Source organism: Phyllobates terribilis, unplaced genomic scaffold (genome assembly GCF_046119375.1).
Source record: "Phyllobates terribilis strain yellow unplaced genomic scaffold, ASM4611937v1 Scaffold_2__4_contigs__length_985480577, whole genome shotgun sequence".
Classification (NCBI taxonomy): domain Eukaryota; kingdom Metazoa; phylum Chordata; class Amphibia; order Anura; family Dendrobatidae; genus Phyllobates; species Phyllobates terribilis.
The window spans coordinates 458,312,753-458,340,692 of NW_027362762.1; the positions used below are offsets into that span (position 1 = coordinate 458,312,753).

The 27,940-nt window shown below is 42.4% G+C and overlaps 2 protein-coding genes across 2 annotated transcripts in view; one reads left to right on the forward strand and one right to left on the reverse strand.

Moving 5' to 3' along the window:
* Window positions 1–2,489, reverse strand: part of EIF3I (eukaryotic translation initiation factor 3 subunit I) — a 19,020-nt gene extending 16,531 nt beyond the window's left edge. Inside the window, exons 1-3 of the mRNA XM_073665694.1 lie at window positions 2,353–2,489; window positions 471–563; window positions 244–331 (exon numbers count right to left, since the gene is read on the reverse strand). Coding sequence (XP_073521795.1) covers window positions 244–331; window positions 471–563; window positions 2,353–2,355 — 184 coding nt within the window. The 5' untranslated portion in view covers window positions 2,356–2,489. The remainder of the gene's footprint in view (window positions 1–243; window positions 332–470; window positions 564–2,352) is intronic.
* Window positions 2,434–27,869, forward strand: TMEM234 (transmembrane protein 234). The gene is made up of 5 exons (XM_073665695.1): window positions 2,434–2,722; window positions 9,241–9,307; window positions 9,388–9,480; window positions 27,397–27,585; window positions 27,668–27,869. The coding sequence occupies exons 1-4, from the start codon at window positions 2,555–2,557 to the stop codon at window positions 27,465–27,467; spliced, it is 399 nt and encodes a 132-aa protein (XP_073521796.1). The 5' UTR covers window positions 2,434–2,554; the 3' UTR covers window positions 27,468–27,585; window positions 27,668–27,869.
* The last annotated feature ends 71 nt before the right edge of the window (window positions 27,870–27,940 follow it).

Genomic DNA, 27,940 nt, shown 5'->3' on the forward strand with positions numbered 1-27,940 from the left:
TATTTTGTTAAAGTGGACGTGTGCTCTGATGAAACACTAAAGGCTACAGTCAATGTTGTGTGTGCACTGTGGTCAATGTTGTGCGCACACCATCATCATTAAAAAGGCACAGGTTTTGGAAGTCATTCTTTTTTATTTTACTCAGGGGACTCTGGCATTTAAGAAATTGCTGTCCAAGTAGTGGACAACAACTTTAACTGATGACATTTACGAAAGCATGTAAAGTTGTACTGAAAAGGATACACTCAACGTCCACACACCACACAGCTCCTGTGTGACCATTGTAGGTTCCCAGGCGTTCTCCGTTCACAGAGTACCAAACGTTAACCACCTATGGACAAAAACAGGATACTTAAAACAAAAAAAAGATTTCCAGCTAAAACATATAGTACACCTGGCCTCTATAATGTAGTATATTTAATGCAACAGCAGAAACAGAATTAGACTTTCAATGTCAGAAAGTGACTTACTGGATCTTTAGCAACTGTGAAAAGCAGGTCCCCATCTCGGTTGTACTTGATTTGGGTAATGGAACGCTCATGGCCCTGAAGCAGGATGGGTCTCTGAAAATAAAAATCATATTTTAATTAAAAGATGGGTTTGATTCAATGATATTGTAATCCCCATGCAACCCACCTTTCCCCTTTTTCTTTTATGTATCCTTTAAAATTGTTTAAAATTAATAAAAACCCTTTGAAACTAAAAGATGGGTTAGATTTACAAGATGTAACGCTAACAGGTTCATTTATATATATAAAGCGTAACTTAAAAAAAGGTTTGTTTTCAGATCGACCGCTCCGTTTGCACAGATGAGCTGCCGAGTCAGCTGTCAAAGTGCCTTGGCGTCCTTCAGCCGCCGTTCACAGAATAGCGGATGAGACTCACCCATTGAAGTTTATAGGTGAACAAAAGTAAAAGAACGGATCCCATAGGGATTATGTATATTGCATCCAATTTTTAAGGTCATGATCGTCTGATCCCGACCAAACTGTGCACCTGTGTGACCATATTACTATAAAGACTACAAGCAGAGATCTTGTAAACGGTCTTTGCTGAAACAATAAAACTGTAAAAAGGGTTGTCACTTCAGGGCCCCTCTTTAGAATATAAACAAATGCTACTCACCATTTAGAGCAGTGTCATAGTGCGATGGAGCTATTCCGGCGGGTGACATGACATTATTGGGTCAGGTGGCCGCTGATTGGCAGCAGACTGTACTGCTCTGATGGACTATTGATAAGCTGCAGCACAGCGGATCATCTGATTGGCTGCAGATGTTACCATGCTGTCAGAGTGGGTGTAGGCCCTGACAGACTATTGATGAGCTGCAGCACAGCAGATCAGTGAGGCCGCTGATTGGCAGCTGACGCTACCATGCTGTCAGAGTGGGGGTCTGCCCTGACGGACTATTGATGAGCCGCAGCACAGCGGGTCATCTGACTGGCTGCAGATGTTACCATGCTGTCAGTGCGGACGTCTGCCCTGACGGACTATTGATGAGCTGCAGTACAGCGGGTCATCTGACTGGCTGCAGATGTTACCATGCTGTCAGTGTGGACGTCTGTCCTGACGGACTATTGATGAGTCGCAGCACAGCAGATCAGTGAGGCCGCTGATTGGCAGCTGACGCTACCATGCTGTCAGAGTGGGGGTCTGCCCTGACGGACTATTGATGAGCCGCAGCACAGCGGGTCATCTGACTGGCTGCAGATGTTACCATGCTGTCAGTGCGGACGTCTGCCCTGACGGACTATTGATGGGCCTCAGCACAGCGGGTCATCTGACTGGCTGCAGATGTTACCATGCTGTCAGTGTGGACGTCTGCCCTGACGGACTATTGATGAGTCGCAGCACAGCAGGCCATCTGACTGGCTGCAGATGTTACCATGCTGTCAGTGTGGACGTCTGCCCTGACGGACTATTGATGAGTCGCAGCACAGCAGATCAGTGAGGCCGCTGATTGACTTCAGCTGCAGGACGCGAGGATCCATTATTATTCTAACTGGTGCCCTGAAGTGATCAAGTAGTGGACAACTCATTTCATGTTAAAGATTTCATCTTTCTAGTAAAGGGTTAAATGATCTCTCCCAATATTACCAAATGCAGATCACACGGAAAAATAAGTGCACCCCAATCATTACTATGTGAACAGAACACACGTGTGTATTGCCAGCAGCCTTCACAACCTGCCGGAGTCGGCACAATTACAGCTGCGCACTCAGCGCCCTCCAGCTGTGTGACACGCATACGGCGGGTGTCATGGCTGTGGAAACCTGATATACAAGGGACCGAGAACAGTCCGGAGTCACTCCACCCCAGAAATGAGAAGCCATGAGGGCTCCGCTCACTCACCATGATGAACGCTGCTGCCGGGTGGACCGAGGCGCGTGTAGTAGGGTCCCGGAAGTGGGGACGAGAGAGTATCTACTTCCGGCTCTCTATGGTACTTGCGCCGGAAGTGACGTAATACAGTGTAGCGTAGGGAAGCCCTGCTTCTGGTCTTGTAGCCTCACCTCATCCATAGCTTACTGGCAGTGACAGGACTGCGGCTCCTATGCCTCTGTCTGCCTGTGAGGTGCTGTCCCTGCTGACTGTGTCCGTGCTGTGGGGAACCACCAACCCCTTCCTGAGAAGAGGAGCAGAGGGGGTGGAACATGTGAAAGTGGAAGGGAGAGTGCGAAGACTGCTGCATGAGGCCAAGTTCCTGCTGTCTAACTACAGGGTGAGACACCAGGGCAATAACAAGGTGTCTCCCAAGAAACTAGTAACGTTCAGAGGCATGAAAGCAGTCATGTACAAGAATGAGAAACCAGAGCTGCATTCACAATGCTGGGCGCTTCAGAGCTGACATTTCCCAGCATACCTTGGTGGCTTGCTCTGGTTATTTAGATTCTTAAAGGCTATGCCCACTTGTGTTAATTCTTTGTTGTGGATCCATGACAAATCCACATATCTGAAGTGGATTTTAAGGGGGGGTTTCATTCTATGTATTGCAGAGGAATACATCAATGGAGAAAGTCAGCACTGCAGGTTAATTTTTGCCGCAAATGCTTCATACAACATGTGCACAAGATTTCATAACGTCTCATCCACTTTGATGTGACAGCAATACACCATGAATTTTTAGCCCACAAAATTTGAATAAAATGTCTGCAGTGTGCCCACCATGGGTGAAGACACTCTTCCGTATGTTCTTATACATATAAAAACTATTGGCTATATCGTTAAAGGGAACCTGTCACCAGCAAAATGCTATTAATCTGCAGATATTGGGTTAATCTGTAGTGTAATAGCATTAAGGCTATGTGCACATGATGCGTTTTTTTATGTGGTAAATCCGTGTGGAATTGGCCCCACAAACGCATTGCAAACCTTATCCCAGCATTTTCTGAGATTTTGCTAGATCTGTGCACACAATCAGGATTTTTCGTTACACAATTTCATGTGCGTTAAAAGAAGCTGCAGCGCTTTTGCTGCCAAGTGCAGAACCTTGCAGAAACACTACAGAAATTTCTGCAAGCAAATACTGATCGTGTGCACATACCCTAACAGTGCTGTGGAGTCAGAGTCAGTGTCCATTTTGGTGGAGTCGGTATAAAATGGACAGACTCCTCAACTATATAATAAATTGGTACAGTAGTACAATGCAGAATGTGCTGTAAATGTTTTCAGAAGAATTTGGGAAAGTTATGAAATGTCCTATAAATGTCTGTTCTGTTCCTGATCAAAGGATCTCGGCTTTTAGTTGAGATGAATCTGTGCTGCACTTTATGTACATGCTCAGTAGTGAGGCCGGGCTGTGGCGTCTGAGTCATGGAGTTGGAAGTCAGGGAAATTTCGGAGTCGGTGGTTTGTCTTACCGACTCCACAGCCCTAGTTACTAACCTGCACATAGCTGAACTCTGTGGGGAGAAAATTAACTTTATTCATTCGGCTTCAGTCACGGAGGCGACGCCAGCAGAGCCAGTGTCAGTCAGGGCCAGGGGCACGGTTACAGCCAGCTCTCTGTATACTCAGAGCGGTGACTTAAACCAGAACACTGCGGGGTGAATAAAGTTCATTTTCTCCTCACAGCGTTTGGCTACATGCAGGTTAGTAATGCTATTAATCTGCATATTAACCCCATATCTGCAGGTTAATAGGATCTTTGCTGGTGACAGATTCCCTTTAATGTCATATTCAAGCCTGTGGGCTGTTTGCAGTATTGATCAGGATTGTGAATGCAGCTTTGGCTACAATAAGTTACTTATATTTTTTATGATTTCTATTGTATCCTTTAAAGTGGGTTTTCAATTTGAAGCATTTATCACACAACCCCTGGCAAAAATTCTGGAATCACCGGGCTCGGAGGATGTTCATTCAGTTGTTTAATGTTGAAAAAAAGCAGATCACAGACATGGCACAAAACTAAAGTCATTTCAAATGGCAACTTTAGGACTTTAAGAAACACTAAAAGAAGTCAAGATTAAAAATGTGGTACTCAGTAAGGGTAATTTTTTTCAGACCAAGCAGAGGGAAAAATTATGGAATCACCCTGTAAATTTTCATTTCCAAAACTAACACCTGCATCAAATTAGATCTCATTAGTCTGCATCTAAAAAGGAGTGATCACACCTTGGAGAGCTGTTGCACCAAGTGGACTGACATGAATCATGGCTCCAACACGAGAGATGTCAATTGAAACAAAGGAGAGGATTATCAAACGCTTAAAAGAAGGTAAATCATCATGCAATGTTGCAAAAGATGTTGGTTGTTCAGTCAGCTGTGTCTAAAATCTGGACCAAATACAAACATGGGAAGGTTGTTAAAGGCAAACATACTGGTAGACCAAGGAAGACATCAAAGCGTCAAGACCGGAAACTTAAAGCAATATGTCTCCAAAACAGGAAATGCACAACAAAACAAATGAGGAACGAATGGGAGGAAACTGGAGTCAATGTCTGTGACCGAACTGTAAGAAACCGCCTAAAGGAAATGGGATTTACATACAGAAAAGCTAAACATAAGCCATCATTAACACCTAAACAGAAAAAAACAAGGTTACAATGGGCTAAGGAAAAGCAATCGTGGACTGTGGATGACTGGATGAAAGTCATATTCACTGATGAATCGCGAATCTGCATTGGGCAAGGTGATGATGCTGGAACTTTTGTTTGGTGCCGTTCCAATGAGATTTATAAAGATGACTGCATGAAGAGAACATGCAAATTTCCACAGTCATTGATGATATGGGGCTGCATGTCAGGTAAAGGCACTGGGGAGATGGCTGTTATTACATCTTCAATAAATGGAAGTGGAAAGGAAGAACAAAGACAAAAATGTAAATAATAAAAATATGGGAGGAAAAGAAACCAATCACAAACTAAAATGTTTTTATACAAATGCACAAAGCATGGGCAACAAAAAAGGAGAATTGGAAATACTAACGCAGGAAAAGGAATATGATGTCATTGGAATCACTGAAACTTGGGACGATACACATGATTGGAATGCAAGGCTAAAAGGATACAACTTATTTTCAAGAAACAGACTTGATAAACGAGGAGGAGGTGTCGCATTGTATGTTAGAAAAGCGTATATCTGCACAGAGATTGAAGCTTCAGAGACTGGGAGTTCTGTGGAAACTGTTTGGGTAAGAATACAAGGAGAGAACAACGGAAAGGACACCATTGGAGGCATTTACTACAGGCCACCTGGGCAAGCTGAAGATATGGATGAACTCTTATGTATCAAATGACCAAGTTCTCCAAAAAATATGACGTAGTGGTCATGGGAGATTTCAACTATCCAGACATTTGTTGGGAATCTCTCAAGTAAAGCTAACAGGTCAAGCAAATTCTTATCCTCTCTTGCTGACAACTTTATCTTCCAAAAGGTAGGGGAGAAAACAAGGGGATCTGCTACTTTGGATCTAATCCTTATAAACAGGGAGGAAATGGTTGAGGTAAAAGTGGCTGGAACCCTAGGAGGCAGCGATCATCCTATTATAGAATTTTGGATAACTAGAGGAGGAATACATGTGAAGACTCAAACGTCAAGGTTAGATTTCAGAAAGGCAGATTTTAAGCGACTCAGAAAGAGAATAGGAGGGATCCAATGGCTGGATGTCCTTAAGGACAAAAATGTCCAGGAAGGATGGGAAATTTTTAAAAATGAGATTCTCAAAGCACAATCGTTAACAATCCCGAAAAGTAGGAAGAATGGGAAGCATTTAAGGAAACCAGGATGGATGAACACAGAACTTAAACACATGCTAAAAAGAAAGAAAGAAAGAAATGTTTATCAAATGGAAAGAAGGAGGCATATCTAAAGAAGATTATAATGCAGTCTGCAGATCCTGCAGGGCACGTATCAGGTTAGCTAAAGCTGAGAATGAATTAAGGCTTGCAAGAGATGTCAAAAGCAATAAAAAAGGATTTTGGGGGTATGTCAAAAGTAAAAGAAAAGTCAAAGATGCTGTAGGATTTTTACAGGATGAAAATGGTGAAATGGTAAGAAAGGATGTTGAGAAGGCCAAACTTTTTAATTCCTATTTTGCATCTGTTTTCTCTCCGAAAGAAAATGTAACATCAACTGATCTTCACTGTCCTTTTAAAGGAATAGAAGAATCCAAGTTATCTGTAAACAGAGAGATTGTGAGGGAATATTTATCTAACATAAATGAGTTCAAGTCTCCAGGTCCAGATGAATTACACCCCAGAGTACTGAAGGAGATCATAGAAGAAATTTTAGAACCACTCACCATAATCTTTGAAAATTCTTGGAGAACAGGAGAAGTCCCAGAAGACTGGAGAAGAGCAAATGTTGTTCCTATCTTCAAAAAGGGGAAGAAGGTGGACCCAGGGAACTATAGGCCGGTGAGTCTGACTTCTATGCCAGGAAAGATCTTTGAACAAATTATTAAACAACATGTATGTAAGTACCTGGATAAGAATGAAGTGATTTAACCAGAGTCAGCATGGGTTTGTAACTAACAAGTCATGTCAGACTAACTTAATTTCCTTCTATGACAGAATCACTGACTGGGTGGATCAGGGAAATGCTGTAGATATACTATATCTTGACTTCAGCAAAGCATTTGACAAAGTATCTCACACCATCCTTATTGAAAAAATTACCAAGTATGGAATGGACAAGGCAACTGTTAGGTGGATTCATAACTGGCTTAGTGATCGGACTCAAAGAGTGGTCGTAAATGGCATCACATCCAGTTGGATGAATGTCTCAAGTGGGGTACCACAGGGCTCTGTCCTGGGACCTGTATTGTTCAACATCTTTATCAATGATTTAGATGAAGGAATTGAGGGTAAACTGATTACATTTGCTGATGACACAAAGCTAGGAGGGATAGCTAACACTAGAGAAGAGAGAGTGAGGATTCAAAAAGACCTAAATAAACTGGAGCAGTGGGCAGTAAGTAACAGAATGGTTTTTAACAGGGAAATATGCAAAGTACTACATCTGGGCAATAAAAATGAAAAAAGCATATACAAAATGGGAGATATAGAGCTAAGCAACAGTACATGTGAAAAAGACTTAGATCTAATAGATCATAGACTGAACATGAGTCAACCGTGTGATGCAGCAGCAAAAAAGGCAAATACAATTATGGGATGTATTAACAGAAGCTTAAAATCTAGATCACGTGAATTCATTATCGGACTTTACTCCACTTTGGTCAGACCTCATCTGGAATACTGCGTCCAGTTTTGGACACCACATTTTAAAAAAGACATCGACAAACTGGAGCAAGTTCAGAGAAGAGCGACCAGAATGGTGACCGGTCTGCAAACCATGTCCTATGAGGAACGGTTACAGGATTTGGGAATGTTTAGCTTGCAAAAAAGAAGACTGAGAGGAGACTTAATAGCTGTCTACAAATATCTCAAGGGCTGTCACATTGTAGAAGGATCATCTTTATTCTCATTTGCACAAGGAAAGACTAGAAGCAATGGGATGAAACTGAATGGGAGGAGACACAGATTAGATATTAGAAAAAACTTTTTGACAGTTAGGGTGATCAATGAGTGGAACAGGCTGCCACGAGAGGTGGTGAGTTCCCATTCAATGGACGTCTTCAAACAGAGGCTGGACAGATATCTGTCTGAGATGATTTAGTGAATTCTGCTTTGAGCAGGGGGTTGGACCAGATGACACAGGAGGTCCCCTCCAACTCTACCATTCTATGATTCTAAATGCCCAAGTTTACATTGATATTTTGGACAGTTTTCTTATCCCATCAATTGAAAGGATGTTTGGGGATGATGACATAATTTTTCAAGATAAAGCATCCTGCCATAGAGCAAAAACTGTGAAAACATTCCTTGAAAGAAGACACATAAGGTCAATGTCATGGCCTGCAAATACTCTGGATCTCAATCCAATTGAAAATCTTTGGAAGTTGAAGAAAATGGTCCATGACAAGGCTCCAACCTGCAAAGCTGATCTGGCAACAGCAATCAGAGAAAGTTGGAGCCAGATTAATGAAGAGTACTGTTTTGTCACTCATTAAGTCCATGCCTCAAAGACTGAAAGCTGTTATTAAAGCCAGAGGTGGTGCAACAAAATACTAGTGATGTATTGGAGTGTTCTTTTGTGTGTGTGTGTTTTTCATGATTCCATATTTTTTTCCTCAGAATTGAGTGATTCCATCATTTTTTTTTCCCTCTGCTTGGTCTGAAAAAAATTACCCTTACTGAGTACCACATTTTTAATCTTTATTTATTTCTTTTAGTGTTTTTTAAAGCCCTAAAGTTACCATTTGAAATGACTTTAGTTTTGTGCCATGTCTGTGATCTGCTTTTTTTCAACAACATTAAACAACTGAATGAACATCCTCGGAGCCCGGTGATTCCATAATTTTTGCCAGGGGTTGTACAAGTAATCTTGTTGGTATGAATACATTTAAGGTGTTTACCCTATGGTAGTAGCCACCACCCTGTTATAAAAACTCTTGTTTCACTTTCACACAAACCCTCTTTTTTTTACCCTCAACTGCCCTGCATAGCTGTAAAAATAAGTGAAATTGTTCTGCACTCCATGATAATGAATGCCAAGCAGTCTGATGGGCCATTCTAGGCACCCCTTCTGTACCTACTGACTTCACCCCATTTCTCTGATTGACATAGGTGATGTCTCTTACATCATCCACAGAGCACGCAGAGAGGATCACTTTCTAACAGTACAGCGTTATATAGTAATTCATATGTATCCATAGATACTCTTATTCTTTTATTTCAGTATGTGGTCCCATTTTTGCTGAACCAGAGTGGATCATTGGTTTTCTACATTACATTGGCTTCAACAGGTATGTTGTAAAACATTTACTTCACCGTCATCAGTACAATATGATCCCACCCTTACTGATACTTGCTTACTGCTTTGTAGATCTGTCACTGGCTGTACCGGTCTGTAATTCTCTCGCACTGGTTTTTACAATGGTAACTGGCAAAATCCTAGGAGAAGACATAGGCGGAAAGGGTAAGTTACTGGAGTAATTTGTATTGTACTATTTTTTTTTGTAAAGAAAGATGGTTTGGACACCAAAGTTGTTGCATTATGTCTAGGTTTTTTTAAAATTATTTTCTGCTTATATGCATAGCTCCCAACCGCCCGGCTTCTATACTTACCTCTCTCCGACGTTCTCATCATTCTGTAGCTCCTCCTCCTCGGTGGGTGGGGCCGATCATCTCTTCTTAGTGCATAAATTAAATTATATATTCTCCTCATCTCACTCTTGTTATCGGTCTCAACCAGGACTCAAACTCACAATCACAGTGTCACAACATGCTTCCCAATACTCACAGGCTGTGTGCTCTAACCACTGAGCTACAGCCAATAATGACAACCAAAATCTCCTATCTTTATCTTGACTCAGTGCAATGAATCCAGAAGCAGAGTTTACATCTCCATAGAAATACATTGTATATACAACAATGTATTTTTATGGTGGCTGTATACTGAGGTGAAGAAAAATATTTATCCTGTTCCTATAAGGCTATAAGCACACGCTCCATAATAGCAGCTTTTTGGACACAGCTCACCTGCACTGCGTAAACTCGCCAGGGGCGCGGATTTACAAACCGCAGCATGTCAATTTCTGTTGCAGTGACGCTGGCCTCCACTTTGAAATTTCCATAATAACATTACCATGTGGTAGATGTAACTCCACAGTTCAGTGAACATATGCAGATTTATCTGTGTGGTTATAACGCAGCGTTTTGGACGCAGTGAGAATACGCTGCATCCAAAGCGCTGCTCTTCCTGATCGTGGTAATGTAGCCTAAAAGTATTAATTAATTTATTTTTTTTAGCATCTACATAACACGCAGCGTCAAACCTGCAGCGGCTCCGGATCGTGTGTACATACCCTAAGAGATTTTTTTCATCTTATAAAATTGTTAAAAAAAAATAATAATGAAAAACACTTGATAGTGAAAAACAATGTTATTTTTAATGTGTTTATTTTTAAATAATAAACATCACAAATCAGCAAATAACATGGACATATTTGGTGTCGCTGTAATCGTAACGATCTGCACAACACAGCAATCAGATTATTTACTTGATCGGTAAAGGACATAAAAAGAAAATGGCGTAATTTATATTTTTCTCTATTAAACCCATAAAACTGTAATGCTGAGGCCGTGTTCACACGTAGTATAAATGCTGCGTTCTTTCTGCTGCTTTTTTTCTGCAGGTGTTCGCACCACACGACACAGTGACAATCTTCTCTGATTATGGCGTCTTTGCTGCATTTTTTTTATGCGTTTTCCTCTTTGTTTGATGTGATTTTGGGGAAGATATGAAGCAGAGTTTTTAACGCTTTTTAACTACAGAAAAGCTTTGATTCTTATTGTGGTGTTTGGTGCGGATCCTGCAGAAAACAAAAAACACAGTATTTCTGCAACGTGTGAACATGGTCTTACAGACACAAAAAAGAAAGATGTCGTATAGTGAAGCTACATAAAGATGAGAAAGTTCTGGCGGCTCCGACTGAATGAATGAACAAAAAATAATCCACAACTAGAGATGAGCAGGACGCACAGATGACTTCACGCTGCCCTGAGTGATCAAAAGCCACGGGGATGCTGAATGGTTAAGGGATTCGCGGCCTCCCTCCAGCCGCCAGGTAGCACTGATCTGGACTCTGGACCAGAGACCCCAGAATACATCCGCTCATCTCTAGTCCCAACTGTCCCAGATAAAACGAACAGTCCTGGATTTGGGTCTATGCCCTGCAGTCTATGGAGAAGAGTAATCGCTGCACTCCCTAGTGTGGTGCTCAAGAAGGGACCGAGCCCTAATACTATGCAAAATAACCTTGGCACTCGAAATTCTCTGTTAGTGATTTGTGATTTTTTTATTTATTTATTTATTTTTTGATTGATACAACTAGCGGTGGACGCCGCGTTGACACACCTCATCCTCACATACCTTACTGCAGGCAGTCCTCTTGGACCCTCAAACTGCTCTCTCACATACCTGCTCACAGATTACACGGTCAACTGATGAAGGTCGTATAGACCGAAACGTTTTGTGTTCTGTATACTATCCTTTTGGACTGCAATAAAAAAAAAAAAAAAAAAATCACAAATCACTAACAGAGAATTTCGAGTGCCAAGGTTATTTCGCTGCAGTCTATGGAGTCTGCTGAATGCCCCTCATTACCAGCGCCCCTCTGACAACTCCTCCTGGTGGGGGAGAAAGAAATAGTAAATGGGCGTGGATTTGGGTGTGGCCAAGGGCATGGCCAAAATTTGCTGCGGAGCACATAGCATGATGTGTCCCTCTTTCTGTTTTTCAAAAGTTGGGAGGTACTGTATGTATATGTTTGTATTGCTGCTTGACTTGATAAAACACTTAAGGTTTCTTGACATGACAGGTTTATTAACTTGCAGATAACCTCACATTTGCAGGTAAGTATCGTTTTTGGATGTGATAGATTCCCTTTAAAGATAACCCTTCTTCAGGATTTTATACACTAAAATACACTAAACGAAGGTCACGTATATAAAGTTGTTTTAATGCCGAGTAAATCCTTACCTTGCTTCCTGTTTTAGCATACGATTTCAGCTATGAAATTCTCTAACAATGAGTTGCAAGTGCTGTATGGGTGGGCACTGCACTTATAGCTCTCCTGCCTTTTTCCGGCCCAACGCCTGTATCTGACCATCAGGTCACTGAAACATGAGTCACCTGTCAGTCAGAGACAGGATGCAGTCAGCAAATAGGGAGAGGGGGCAGGGAAGCTGGAAGTGCAATGCCCACCCACCGCTCTTGTAAATAATTAGCATGCAATTTCAACCAGATTTCTCTAAAACAACAAAACGGAAAGGCTGTCAGTATATAGAAAAAAAAATGTTGACTCTGCCCAGTGCTGCTATACCCTCTCCTCAGACACTAGGCTGCTCGGCTTTAGCCTAACGTCAGTAGGAAGCCAACATAACCTGTCTCAAACCTGCTGCATTTTTACCTGTTTTCATTTTTTCCTAATAACAGTGTTGCTGTCCCTTGCTTTTCTTGCCATCATCCCAGGGAGGACATAATGTGCACTCTACAATAGAGCACCTTCCTGCGGGCGCGTTGGAATGCCGGTGTTCTTACAATATTGCGAGGTCACTGAAGTGGTGACTTAGTTGGCGTCTGAAGACGTGGGTGTGTTACTCCCTGACATAATCCATCCCCCCACGCCTCCTAGTCCTTTCCCAATCCCAATGGTTAGTTTCCAGTATGAGATTTCCTTCTTGGTGGTCCTCATTTTTTTTGGTCTCTCTCCTTTTTATTTTTCTTAAACTGGTTCCCCTTTCCCTTTCAGCCTGTTGTCTCGATACCTGTCCTGCTGCTACTATGTTGTTCTTTCTCACCTAATTTTCTGAGCTTCCTACCGCTGTTGGTGCCAGTTTCAAGGGACGCTTGTTCCTTTGGGGAGGGACTTGTCCCCACTATTTGTTCTGCCTTCAGGGCCGATCACACCAACTACTGTGCCTTGTCACCAGGTGCACATCTATTTCAGCCCTCAGCTAGGCCTCAATCTTCAGCCTGTCCTCACAGCTTCTGTCCTCATCTTTCCACCAGCCCAATTAGCTCAGGGTGTGTCAGGCAGAGTGCTTTACCAGTAATAGCACCTTTCTTAACTTTTTTGTTGGGACACAATGGGTGGTCTTCCCTCCATTTGCTTCCTAGCTCTCTCTTTGTTAGAGATCCATTCCTGCCTCCTCTCTGAGCCTCTTCTGCCAGCCGAGGGATGCAACGCTAATCCTGCTTCTGAGTACGATAGGTGGCATCTTGGGCCCACTTTTTTCTAAGTCCTCTGGTAACCAAGCATCTTGCCCTCCTCCAGGGTAATCCCCAAGGCAGTCTTTATTGCAGGTTTTCCCAATTTATTAATTTGTTAGCAGGTGGTCAGCTTTGCCGACTCTATGTTCACTGCCTTACCCTTTATCTGTTCAGGACCCCTTTAGATACCCAGTCCCATGGTAGGAAATCAGGTCCGTGCCCATTCTCAAGTTCTTCTGGCTAGTTCAAGTTGAATATTTGAAGTGTTGGCCTTCCCAGATTGCCACTCATATTAATGAGCCTAAAGAGGTCCAGTAAGTATCTGGGTGTTACATAGAAGTCATAAAGCCAAAAAGATACCCCCATACAAAATTAAGATAATTAAATAATCTTTTTTTATACAAATTTATAACAAGCAATACATTAACACACAGAACCAAATACAAGAGGTTAAAATGCAGACACTAATATCAGGTAAGTATGAATTATTATGTGTGTCTTATGAAATATATGCCATCTAGAATAACTAGCAGTACATGTAAATCTGAAAACATGATATAAGGGCCCACAAGGAGAAAATTATATACCGTATTTGCCGGCATATAAGACGACTTTTTTGCCCTGAAAAACATGTCTGCAAGTGGGGGGTCGTCTTATACGCTGAGTGCACTTCATTTGGTATGCGCTGGGTAGATACCAGGGCACTGAGCAGGCAGGGGGGCCCACTTGCAGTCGGGCACCCCGCTGGGCTATGGGGGGGGGGAGCGGTGTCAGCGCCCACCCTTCTCCCCCGCTTGCTCAGGGCCCCAGCAGCCGGATACTTACCTCTCCCCTTGCCTCCGCAGATCCGCTGTCTTCCTGCTGTGTGCTCCCTGTGACGTCTCAGGTCAGAGGGCGCGGTGACGTCTTTACACCAAGCCGTCACAGGCAGCGCAGATTGGGAAGACGCCGGCGACGCTGGAGTCCAGACCAGAGCAGCGGCAGCAGGTGAGGAGGAGTGAGGTGAGTATTGGATTTTTTTTTTTAATGTATGGAGTCATGGGGCATAATATGGGGGGTAACAGCCTGCATGGGGCATAATATGGGGGGTGACATCCTGCATGGGGCATTATATGGGAGGGGGTGAGTATATAACAAACTATATTTTGAGTGGAAATGTTGGGGGGTCGTCTTATACGCCGGCAAATACGGTAAGTACTTAAATGAATTAACAGCTATAGTAGCCGTAATCATAGATAATAAAATGTTTCCATCTAGTGGTATATTATTATTAAGTTTGAAAACATGATATTAAAGTGAACCTGTCAGCAGGATTTTGCTAAGTAAACTACAGGCAGTGTCATGTTGAGGCTGTTAAACTGATTAATATGATACCTGAGGTGAAGAAATCCATCCTTTGGTTCTTGTGTAATCAGTGTTTCAAGTTTTGAGTTAATGATATGCCCGAGCTCCAGGGTGGGACTGTAGGCAGGGTCTTATCCTGGTGCTCTAGGCCAGATCAGCAAGAAAAGACCTGCCCATAGGCAGCCCCTATCTGTCTCTCTTTCTCTCTGTGATGAGGAACATACCTGTGCTTAAGGGTGGGCCTGTAGGCAGGTTTTTCCTTGCAGATCTGGCCTAGAGCACCAGGATAAGACCCTGCCTACAGTCCAGCCCCAGAGCACTGGCATATCATTAACTCAAAACTGCAAACACTGATTGCACAAGAACCACAAGATGGATTTCTTCACCTTAGGTATCATATTAATCAGTGCAGCAACCCCCAACATGACACCGCCTGTAATTTACTTAGCAAAATCCTGCTGACGGGTTCACTTTAAGGACCCACATGGAGAAAAGCATATCAGTTCTCAAATGAATTAACAGCTATAGTGGCCTTAATCATAGACAATGTAATGTCTCCTGGATCATATAGCAAAAGGTACAATAAGACCAAATAACAAAAGTAATGATAAAAGAATAAATGTTTATTGGGTCCTATTAAAAATTTAACAAACAGTTGGACCAAAAGTTGTAAAAAAAGCAGCATCCCCAGCAATTGATAAAATGAATAAATAGTAATAGGCAACTCCAAATATGTGCAAAGGTAGAGGAATTATATGAACACTCATATCATGAAGAAAGCAGTTATTTCAGTTTCTAGAAAGTAGTATTATAGCATTCCTGACAATAGGAGTATAAATACATGTCCATATTTCCTATAACAACATAAGGAGTGATAAGATAAGGCAGAAAAAAGTTAAGTATAAATATCAAAGCTAGGAGATGTGTGACAGGTCCCCTACACGCATTTCGGCGCTTGCGTTGTTCGGGGCCGCAGGGTCTAGGTTTGTGGGTGGCATGTCGGTGCGCTGCCTTGACGCCACGCCCGGGGAACACGTGACGTGGCCTCCCACTTGAGCGCCACTGATCTATATTGAGAGCACAGCTGATAAGAAGTTTACATACACACACATTCAGGCATTTGGAAAATATTAAAAATTATGGTAATAATTGACCTAAAACGGGAAAGGTTTATTCTGATTTCATTTCAGATATTGAGAAAAAACATACATATGTGTCTTTTTTATATAGTGTATGTAAACTTCTGGTTTCAACTGTAGGTGTACTGGCATATAAAAATACTGCGTTCATCTACATAGAACACACCTTTTCTGAAGAAGCATTAAGCGAAACACGCGTCAGGGGGTTCGTTCTGGTAAACTGTGAAGTGTATATTTGTCTGTTAAATGCCTTTTACGTCTCTCATGTTACCTGTGGATCCATAGACGGCTGTGTGTCTGGGCTTATGTCTGCTCCATATTATAGGGCAGCTTGAAACCTAAAAGCACTAGCACTTTACTCATACATTGGAGCAGAGGCACATCATGACACCTGTTTGTCACTTCAAATTTAGTTGTGGTCATGTATTTATCCACCTAGCACAGTAGTGGTACATTTGAAACAATCCAAACATGTGTTTTGTGTTTTACCACTAGGCGGAGACATTACATTGTCTATGATTAAGGCGACTATAGCTGTTAATTCATTTGAATACTGGTATGCTTTTCTTCATGTGGGTCTTTAATATCATGTTTTCAGATTTATTAATAATATACCACTAGATGTAAATATATTATCTATGATTAAGGCTACTATAGCTATTAATTCATTTAAGTACTTATATACTTTTCTTCATGTGGGCCCTTATATCATGTTTTCAGATTTATGTATGTACATTATTATTATTATTATTTATTATTATAGTGCCATTTATTCCATGGCGCTTTACATGTGAAAAAGGGGTATACATAGCAAAAACAGTTACAATAATCTTGAACACAATGTGACAGCGACTGGTACAGGAGGAGCGAGGACCCTTCCCACGAGGGCTCACAATCTACAAGGTACATGAACTGCTAGTTATTCTAGATGGCTTATATTTCCTAAGACACACATAATAATTCATACTTACCTGATATTAGTATATGCAGTTTAACCTCTTTTACTTGATTTTATGTGTTAATGTATTGCTTGTTATAAATTTGTATAAATAAAGATTTAATTATCTTAATTTTGAATGGGAGTGTGCCACTCATATTTTTCTTACTTAACATGGGCCTTATTCGGCCTCCGCAAAAGCTCCCATAATAGGAGCAAGGATATCCTCCCATAGATCCCCCTCTCTTAAGAGTCAGCAACACACAAGGTAGCCTGACATCCTGCCAATCCGGAATCCTCAGGCTGTGTGCCCACGATCTGGAGCCGCTGCGGGTTTGACGCTGTGGTATTTACTTATGCTACGTCAAACCCGCAACAGCCAGCTGTTACCCCATAGTGGATGGGATTTATACAAATCCCATGTCCTCTATGCGTCTGCGGCTCACCTGCGGAGACTGACATGCGGTGCGTCTTTCCAGACTGCAGCATGTCAATTTCTCCAGCGGGTCCGCATGTGGTCTTTCCCCATAGACCTAACCTGAGGAAAGTCCGCATGTGGAAAAAAAAATGGTGCTGCTCATTAGCATATTGAGGGGAAGCTGCCGGCGGCTTCTCCTCAGCGTCATGGCTGCAGCAGGCTCCGGATTGTGGGAACATAGCCTCAGGGGAGACCTTTGACTCCGGCCCTAAATTCGAGCAGAATGCCAAGCTGTCCACAGCCATGCAGGACCTCACTGTCATGGGTGTATCAAGTTCGACAGACAGTCACTCTGTCCGGCTGTTGAAGGTCACTGCGCTTGGGATTGCAGACGCCTTCTTGATCCTCTCATCTCTGTAGTGTAGTGATAACCTTCTTCCTTTAGGACACTGCAGTGACTTCCACCTTCTGCTGCTAATTGACAAACCCTTGCTTGGTAGTTAAAAACTCTGTGTCTCCAGAAAGTCGCCGGTGATTGTTCTATGTTTCTCTGTCCATGCCTAGAGTACTAGTAGTTGGCTAGTTTCTGCTTGGACTTCCCTTGGATGACAGTTGGCGTTATCTCTCTGGTGTCTTTTCAAGCTAAGTGCATCCACTTTGTTTGTTTACCTTGTTGTCTTTAGTTACAGTGGGGCCTGACTTGTGTTCACCCTGTCCCCTCCCTTCCTAGGGCCCAGCTCTAGGGATATTCAGGGATTAGGTTTCCTGCTCTGCGATAGGTGCGTAACCTATATAAGGACGATAGGGTAGTCAGGGTGATATTAGGTCTGCCTAGGGGTCTCCACTTGCCCTTTCCCTACTTGTTAGGCTCCCTTCCCCCACTACCCGTCGTTGTACACTTGTTCCTTCCCTCACCTTGCGTGACACTCACTTGGACAGTGAAGAAGACTTTCCATGTTATGGACAAGTCCCCTCTACCGCTCGGGAGGTTTCAACCTTTCTGCACTGACAGCACAATGGTCCTTTCATGATCACAAATATGATGACTTTGATGACTCCCTCACCAAGAAATGCTAAGATTTTATCAGGCGTATGTCATTCTTCTTGGAGATCCAAGGACTTTTGTCGCTTTTGCAGCAGAGTTGGCTTTTGTGATCTACTCCTCCCGCTGTCGATCCCCAGGTCACTTGTCTCTTCAGAGCCACCTCCTTGCCTCTATCTAATGTGCTGTCTCTCAGTAAACTACTGGATGAGAATCGACTGGTGCTCTCTCTTGGTGGCTTTTTTCTTCATTCGCACGCTCCGCTCTACGTCTTGTGTTTGCCATTTTTAAATGAGTAAGGCCTGTACCACCTGAGGTAAACAGTGACACCATGGTCTGTCTCTGGAGTTCCTCTGAAGATTTACTTGGACATCTTCTTTTATGATGCATGCCTCCAAAATTCTTTTAAGTTTCTGTGTGGTCAACATGCCATGTAGCTAGGACAACAGCCTTTTTTCTGATGCTTATTCATTGCTATTGACCGAGACCTAGGGAAACCTGTTCAGTTACCAAATAAGCCTTTCTGGCCTTCTTTTTAAAGGCAGCAGACTGGACAAAATCATTTCAGACGTCACATGGCGATTGAGTACACTTCTTCCCCAAAACTGTAGAATTGACACCTATTTAGATGATCCTAAAGGGTTTACTACTTTTGCGACTCCTCTTCTCAGAGAGATAAATAGCCCATCTGTTCTTCTGATCAAGGTTGATCCTTTATTTTAGCTGAAAACTTTCTTTCTCCTTTAGGGTCACTAAGCCAACCACTTCAAAACCTCCTTAGTGTGAAGGTCTTCCCTTATCCAAAATCTCTTCTTAGATGAAGGGACATATTTTCTCTTTCAGAGAAACATAGCTTGGTTATGTGGACAACACCTATGTAAGGGGGTCGTATCTGTAAGTTGAATAAGAGTTTTCCTCCCTTCCCCCCAGTTTCTTTCCTTGGTCCCACTGAGGGATCTAACTCATGTTTGTCTTTTTGGCAAGGAAGGTTTCATTGTTCCTATTCCAGACTCAGAGTAGTTCCAAGGTTACTACTCCAACCTGTTCACTATTCCCAAACAAGATGGCTCAGTCAAACCCATGTTGGAACTGATGAGTCTCAACAGTTGTTTAATTCCTATAGTATCCCTTTCATTCATCATCAATGAAGCCAGGAGGGTTACCCTCCTTTGTGGACATTGCCACATTATCTTTCCCATGTCACACCAGTAATTCCTTCTGTTCCTTTTAGCTTATCTTCTTTTTCTGTTGTTCTCCTCCTCCTTGGACACATAACAGCCCTTAATGGGGTTTTCCCATGAATGAAAGTTAATTTTAATCAATAGATCTTGGAATAATAATAACTTCCACAATTGGATGTGTTTAAATAAAATGTTCCCCTGTGTACTATCTGACTGTGTACGGAACAAGGTCTGATCATACCACAGCTCCTGGGCAGGGGAGGAAGCAAAAGAGAATACAGACATTACAGCAAGGGATCACAGCTGATTCTTTTTGTGAGGTAAAACATTTCACTGCCTGTTTTTAAACAATGTTTTACTTCAAAGAAAGAATCAGCTGCAATCTCCTGCTGAAATGTCTGTATACTCTTTTGCTTCCTCCCCTACCCAGGAGATGTGGTACGATCAGACCGTATTCCGTACACGGCCAAACACAGCCATTACACAGCACATAACAGGGACATGTTTATAAGATTATCTCAGCACAGGAACATTTTATTTAAACACATCCAATTGTGGAAGTTATTATTCCAAGATCTATTGATTAAAATGATCTTTTGTTTGTGGGAAAACCCCTTTAAGGTCTTCACTATGAGCCTCGCATTTTTCATGCCAATTCTTTGTGATACAGGAGTGATATTCTTTGCCTCTCTGAACTTTTTCAAGTGAAGACCTTTTTTGGTGAGGACAGTTTGTCCATGCTTTATATCTCCCTGAAATCCCTGGAACTTTTTGGTTGAATCCTCATTGTTAGAAGTTGTATTAACATCTAGGTTCATAGACTTTCTGGGTGTGGCCTTCAAAATGTGGGTATTTCAGTTTTTTTCTCTCTCAAAAAAAGTTCTTCTCCCTTCAGTCTGAAGTGCCCTGTCAGTGAGTGGAGATCTTATGTCCCATCATCTTCTGTATGAGAGTCCTGGGCATGATGAACTCTAAGGCTATGTGCCCACGATGCAGAAATGCTCCGGATTTTTTCCTGAGCATTTCTGCATCTCCCTGACAGAAAAAACGCATGTGGATTGTACATGCGGATTGTACATGCGGATTGTACATGCGGATTGTACATGCGTTTTCCTGCCAGGGACATGCGGATGTGAAGCGTTCTTCACATGCATTTCTGCATGCGGGTTGTCAAGCGCTTTCCAAGCGATTTTAGCATCACTTGGAAAGTGCTTGACAACTTGGTCACACTATATAAATCCATGCAAATGGCATGGATTTATATAGTGTGACCCCAAAGAATGTAAAAAAATATATCTATACTTACCTTGCGATGGCCCCCCGGAGTCTTGATTCGATCCGTCCTGGCTTGCCGGCAGCTTGCAGTGCACTGAAGGACCTGCGGTCACATGACTGAATGACGTCAGCGCAGGTCCTTCAGTCCACCGCGATCTGCCCGCAAGCGAAGACAAGCACACCGGGGGCCATCAGAAGGTAAGTATAATGTTATTTTTTATTTTATTTTATTTTTTACAGGTTCTATGGTACCCGGGTCCGGAGGAGAGTCTCCTCTCCTCCAGACCCGGGTACCATCCTCACATTGAAACGCATGTAATCCGCATGTACAGATCCAGTGATGCGGATTACATGCGTTCCAATGCAAGTCAATGGCGGCGAAAATGCAGCGCTTCCGCAAAATAATTGGTAGTGCTGCGTTTTTTTCCGCAGTGTAAATTTCCGCAGCATGTGCACAGCACATGCGGATTATCATTGGGGAACATGGCAGCCTTCTACCAAGCGTTTTTTAAACGTTTCTGCAGCGTTTTTGCCGCTGTGGAAACGCTTAAAAAACGCATCGTGGGCAAACAGCCTAAGGCAGTTTCCTGTGCCCAGATTCACACTCCACCCCTCCGCATGACCTTTTTTGTCTCTATGGGACAAATTACTGGGCTGCTTAAAGGGATCCTGTCATGTCAGATAACGCTATTAACCTGCTGATACAGGATTAACCAGCAGGTTAGTAGTGCTATGAAGGTGCCTGGCCGTAGTACTAAAAGTGGGGTACCCTGGAGAAATTGAACTTTATTTTTCCTGGGAGCTGCTGGCTGCAGTGCATCAGTGTAGAGAACCGGCTATTAGTCAGTGTAGGGCGTGCTTACAGCCACCGCTCTTAGTGCTGTGAGCGGTGACTGTAATTGCTTGGGGGCACACTAGCTTGACTGAAAGCCGGTGGCTCCTGGAGAAATAAAGTTAATTCTCGTACTTCCAGTACTGCGGCTGGGCACCTTCCTAACACTTTTATCCTGCAGATTGACCAGATTAACCAAATACCTGTGGGATAATAGCGTTATTGGACCTGATAGGGTTTCCTTTAAGTGGAATCTGTCAGCAGGTTTCACCCCCCACCCCCAACAATTTATGAGCACCTGTAGATCTTGCAAAGACAAGTCTAGCCATGCTTTTAGCAAGCTAGTCCATTCATTCGTTAGACAGAAATTGTCATTTGAATCAATATGCAAATAAGACTGGAGTGCTTTCAAAATGTGGAAGCTTTTCCCTGAGTCTCTGTCACTCCAGCTCTATTCCCCACCAAGCGTTGCCTTCTTATGCTTGACTAACAGTTTCTTTACTTGGCGTCACATGTCAAAGGAGCTGTCAGTCAAGCAGAGAGCAGCACTGGGTGGGGACTAGAGCTGGAGTGACAGAGGCTTGGGAAGAGTTCCACATACTGAAAGAACTTCAGCCTCATTTGCATATTGATACAGATGGCAATTTCTCAGTAATGGAGAAACTGACTAGCTAAAAGTATGGATATACTTGTCTTTGAAAGAGCTACAATTGTATATAAACAGTTTGAGGGGTGAATCTCTGGTGACAAATTCCCTTTCAAAGACTCTCATTCGTGTACCTGTCCAACCAAGTCGCTGACATTTCCATTTTTGGCTGACAGCATCTGCTGTGCGGAAACTCTGTCCCTCCCCTTCTTGGTAGGTAGTTAGGTCTGATGCCTTTCTCTCAGATTGGGTTGTGGCGTTAGCACAACATACCATTTAGGATCTCTGGTCACAAGAAGTGCCTTAGCTCCAGATCACTCTGTAAAATTTGAGAGCCATCTCCTTACTACACTACCAGGTTTCTCTACTGGTCTGAATTTCATGGTCTAGTACTTTCGCTATTCTCATTCTCACAATGATCAACTGTGCCACAGTTTTTCTAATCAGAGAAGCCCTGGATTAAAAAGGGTGGACTCTTCTGGAAAAAAAACTGACCTTGGACACCTGAGTGGTTCTGAGCGGGCTGCATAGGGTCTTGTTGGGCTCCAAGATTACGCTTTTTTTTTTCCTGCCCTTTGGTTTTCGTCTTCAGTTGCAGAAGCATACAGGATCAAGTGTACAGCTGTTCCCTTTTGTGTTACTGCTCATCCCGCTAGGGCGGTCAGGTGTATGGCTCTGCCCACCCTCCAGGTCAGCAGTTTTGCCATCTGGGCTTCGTTTTGCACCTTTGCCTAGTTAGTGTTCTATCGTTTTATAACTCATTGCCAAGGGGACCAACCACTGCTGTTGTCTTAAAGCGGTGATCGAACATGCACAATTTATACTGAGCTTGGGCGGGATTTAGAGCACTTTACCTCCTGATCCCAGCCACCCATTTCCTGCGCCAATAATTTCTATAGAAAGGCTCCTGGCATGAGCAGTAACTCAGGAGTAGTTCTATAGAGTATCTCCAGTCTCAACTCCTAATCCATAAACTCTGTGTTATTCTTCCCTAGCGGTACCATCAAACATTGTCCAACGCCACCTCCTATGATCTAGACATTATCTCCACACATTAATACACCTACTTCTCGCCATGCGCCAGCCCGATAATCCAGACACTACACCCACCAACACATTCTTCCCCCATCCATGTATGATCCAAGTGATACTACTACATTTTATTCCCCCAGCACTTCTGATGCTGTTCTCAAATAGCTGCATCGGGAGTATGCATATTCCAGCCCAGTAGGGACAATGCTGCTGGCCTGAACTGTCAGTCGAGGTGGAGTGTCCACCCCCACACAAACCAGGACATTTGGAAGACTAGGGAGCGCTGCGCTCTTGAAGTAAAACAAGATAACAACTCACTTTCTGTTGTTACAAACATTAAAGATTTTAGATCAGTTTATTGTTGTGCAATTCGTTACTGTCTCGTGATATTGATCTTTGAGTGTTACACGTGACTGTGCAGCACCTTGTTATAAGGAAGAAATGAGGAACTGAGAGGGAACTACACTAAGGACAAAAGTATTAATCAAGAGAAATATCAGAACTACTAGCCAGCAATAATATTAATAATGACCTTTGCTTGTTAGTGTACAATGTACCCAATATATCACATATACTGATTGCGCTCATATACATGACTATAGCTCTTCATGTGTGCTAATACAAAGAAATTGTTCTTTTCCTGGTCCAAAGTCCAGAAATGAATGTAAGCCCGTGGTACAGTAAGATAAGCTGGCAATTCACGAGATGGCTGTCGCACCCTTGTTCAGCTGACAGCTATCTCTCCATACTGCAGTATACAGTCATGGCCAAAAGTATTGAGAATGAGACAAATAGTAATTTTTCCAAAGTTTACTGTTTCATTTTTTGTAATGGCAATTTGCATATACTCCTGAATGTCAAAGAGTGATCAGCTTAACAGCAATTAGTGTACTTGCAAAGTCAATATTTGCCCAGAAAATGAACTTTAACCCCTAAAACACATTTCAACATCATTGCAGTCCTGCCTTAAAAGGAGCAGCTAACATCGTTTTAGTGATTGATCCATTAACACTGGTGTGGGTGTTGATGAGGACAGGGCTGGTGATCAATCAGTCATGATTAAGTAAGAATGACATCACTGGACACTTTAAAAGGAGGCTGGTTCTTGGTATCAATGTTTCTCTTCAGTTAACCATGGTTATCTCTAAAGAAACACGTGCAGCCATCATTGCACTGCACAAAAATGGCCTAACAGGGAAGAGTATCGCAGCTACAAAGATTGCACCTCAGTCAACAATCTATCGCATCATCAAGAACTTCAAGGAGAGAGCTTCCATTGTTGTCAAAAAGGCTCCAGGGCGCCCACGAAAGACCAGCAAGCGCCAGGACCGTATCTTAAAACTGTTTCAGCTGCGGGATCGGACTACCAGCAGTGCCGGGCTTGCTCAGGAATTGCAGCAGGCTGGTGTGAGTGCTTCTGCACGCACTGTGAGGCGGAGACTCTTTGAGCAAGGGCTGGTTTCAAGGAGGGCAGCAAAGAAGCCACTTCCCTCCAGAAAAAAACATCAGGGACCGACTGATATTCTGCAAAAGGTACAGGGAGTGGACTGCTGAGGACTGGGGCAAAGTCATTTTCTCTGATGAATCCCCTTTTCGATTGTTTGGGACATCTGGAAAACAGCTTATTCAGAGAAGAAGAGGTGAGCGCTACCACCAGTCTTGTCTCATGCCAACTGTAAAGCATCCTGAAACCATTCATGTGTGGGGTTGCTTCTCAGCCAAGGGAATCGGCTCACTCACAGTCTTGCCTAAAAACACAGCCATGAATATAGAATGGTACCAGAATGTCGTCCAAGAGCAACTTCTCCCAACCGTCCAAGAGCAATTTGGCGCCCAACAATGCCTTTTCCAGCATAATGGAGCACCTTGCCATAAAGCAAAGGTGATAACTAAATGGCTCATGGAACAAAACATAGAGATTTTGGGTCCATGGCCTGGAAACTCCCCAGATCTTAATCTTAATCCCATTGAGAACTTGTGGTCAATCATCAAGAGACGGGTGGACAAACAAAAACCAACAAATTCTGGCAAAATGCAAGCATTGATTATGCAAGAATGGACTGCTATCAGTCAGGATTTGGTCCAAAAGTTGATTGAGAGCATGCCAGGGAGAATTACAGAGGTCTTGAAGTAGAAGGGGCAACACTGCAAATATTGACTTGCTGCATTAACTCATTCTAACTGTCAATATAACCTATTGGTACTCATAATATGATTGCAATTATATTTCTGTATGTGATATAAACATCAGACAAACACTAATAAAAACCAGAGGCCAGCAGATCATGTGAAAATATAATTATGGTGTCATTCTCAAAACTTTTGGCCATGACTGTACATATGAACGCTCGACTTGGCATTCATGTATTTTCAGCCGGCAGAGCGTCAGTATCTGGCAGCAGCTTATTTCCCATGAAAACAAAAGGTTCAGGCTTTCAAATTTTAACTGCATAATGATGAGAATCAGGAGGACCCTTTACAAATGATGGACATTCGGTCCCTCTGAAATTGGCTGGTACAGTGCTGCTCACCATTATAGGCACTCCTTCATTTTTTTCATAGACTGTACAATATCTTCAGAAATAAATGGAAATGTACTAAAGTTATATCCTCAGGATTTTTTATTTAGTGGTCCAAAGTAATACAACAATAAAACATTGTTTTTCAATTTCCATGTTGCAATTTCAAATAAGAAACAGAATAAACAGCATGTATAGCAATAAAGGCACCCCTAATTAATACTTGGCTGTACACCCTTTGGCATTGCTGACAGCCTCCAAACGTTTCTTGTAGCCATCTGTAAGCTTCTTGCACTTCTCAGCTGGAATTTTCTCCCACTCTTCCTTTGCAGCTTGTTCAAGCTCTTGAATGTTTGCAGGGTTCTTTTTCCCAGTGACAGATTTCAGCTCACCCCAAAGATTTTCAATGGGATTGAGGTCAGGACTCATTGCTGGCCATTTTACAACAGTCCATTTAGTCTTTTTCCACCATTCCTGTGTACTTTTGGATGTGTGCTTTGGGTCATTGTCTTGCTGGAGGACCCATGATCTTCGACTCAAACCAAGTTTTCTTAGACTGGGTAGGATATTTCGCTCAAAAATCTCTTGATAATTCTTTGATTTCTTGATTCCTGTGATACGGTCAAGGCCTCCAGTACCTGATTCAGCAAAGCAACCCCACAGCATTATGGATCCTCCACCATTTATAACTGTTGGTAAGGTGTTCTTTTCCTTATAAGCTTCATTGCGCCGTCTGTAATCAAACTGTTGCTTTGCATTGCCAAAAAAGCTCTATTTTTGTTTCATCTGTCCACAGAACATTTTCCGACAAGGATTGTGATTTGTCAAGGTACTCTTTGGCAAAGATCAGTCTTTCCTTTTTATGTATTTTCTTCAACAGTGGTTTCTTCCATGGCCTTTGCCCATAAAGCTCTGCTTGGTTTAATGTGCGTCATATGGTACTTGTTGAAACCATGACCTCAGACTGTACCAGGTTGGCCTTCGGGTCTTTGGATGTTTGACGTGATGTTTTTTCCACCATTCGCACCAACCTACGAAGCCATCTCTTGTCAATTTTCCTCTTTACCCACGTCCAAGGAGGTTCTTTATTGTTCCATGCTTGGCAAACTTCTTAATAACATTGCACACTGTTGAAACTGGGATACCAAGCTCTTTGGAGATGGCCTTATTCCCTTTGGAAGTCTTGTGTTTGATAATAATAACAGACAGCTCCTTTGTCTTCATCACTGTGACAAAGGAACAGGGCCTACCATTTGGCTTTTTAAAACACTGAAGTCATCATTCATTGGCTAATTCATGTCACATGGTCACTGACAATTAATCACAGGAGAATCTCTTTTGTGAGTTACCACAGGTGAGTCAAAATGTGTTTCCATACTAAATTAACGTAAAGGGTGCCAATACCAGTGTCACAGTAAGCTTTAGTTTTTTCTATTTTTCCCTCCCATTGTTTTTTGTTTTAAATTATTGTTTATCATTTGCTCTTTTGTATTTAATACGAGGGCTCTATACAAAAAAACTGTTTCACTTGATTCATTTTTTCAGGACATATTCCACATTATGTACTTAAACTTCATGGGTGCCAATAACGATAAGCAGGACTGTATGGGGGCCTTTAAAGGAAATTTGTAAAATTAGAAGTTTTTCCTCATGCGGACAAATCTGTCCGCATGAATTTTCAGTTAAATACATTTATTATATTGTATATTTTCATTCTAATGCTAGGTATTTTCCTTTTTGCTACTGTCCACAGGAGCTGTCCTCGGGTTGCTTCTCACTACATTGGGAATTTCATTATGTGTGGGAAGTTCTGATAGTGACTGAGACAAATAACCTCCATCCAGAAAAAAATGAAGCGCTTTGGATTTGGGAAGCAATAAGAACAGTGGACTGATGGCTAAGCATGTAAAGAAGTCATCAGTCTTACACCTCTGTACATAAGGTAGGGTGCAAAAATATTAACCAAGAAATATAAAGGAATACCGTACATCTAAAGTGATACATATGTCTTCTCTTTAATGTAGATGCATCAAGTGCCTGGATTATGAGAGAAACTGCATTATCAATATGTTAATTTTTTTTCTAAGAAGACTTGTGGTAATGTTTGAACACTTTGGAGCCCTAGCTGAATGCCAGTGTGAGATCCATAAATGCAATACAATGCCCTGTTTTCCTAACATGCTGAGATACAAAAGAATATTTTTCTAATAAAATTGGATATTGAAATTCAGCCTATTCCGTTTATTGACATGGAATTACTTTGCTATCCATTTCTAATACCTGTGTCTACAAAATGT

Coding starts and splice junctions, on each gene's coding strand:
- TMEM234 (XM_073665695.1), top strand. CDS start 2,555: ATGCCTCTGTCTGCCTGTGAGGTGCTGTCCCTGCTGACTGTGTCCGTG. Junction 2,723..9,240: donor TCCTGCTGTCTAACTACAGG/GTGAGACACCAG, acceptor CTTTTATTTCAG/TATGTGGTCCCATTTTTGCT. Junction 9,481..27,396: donor AGAAGACATAGGCGGAAAGG/GTAAGTTACTGG, acceptor TACTGTCCACAG/GAGCTGTCCTCGGGTTGCTT.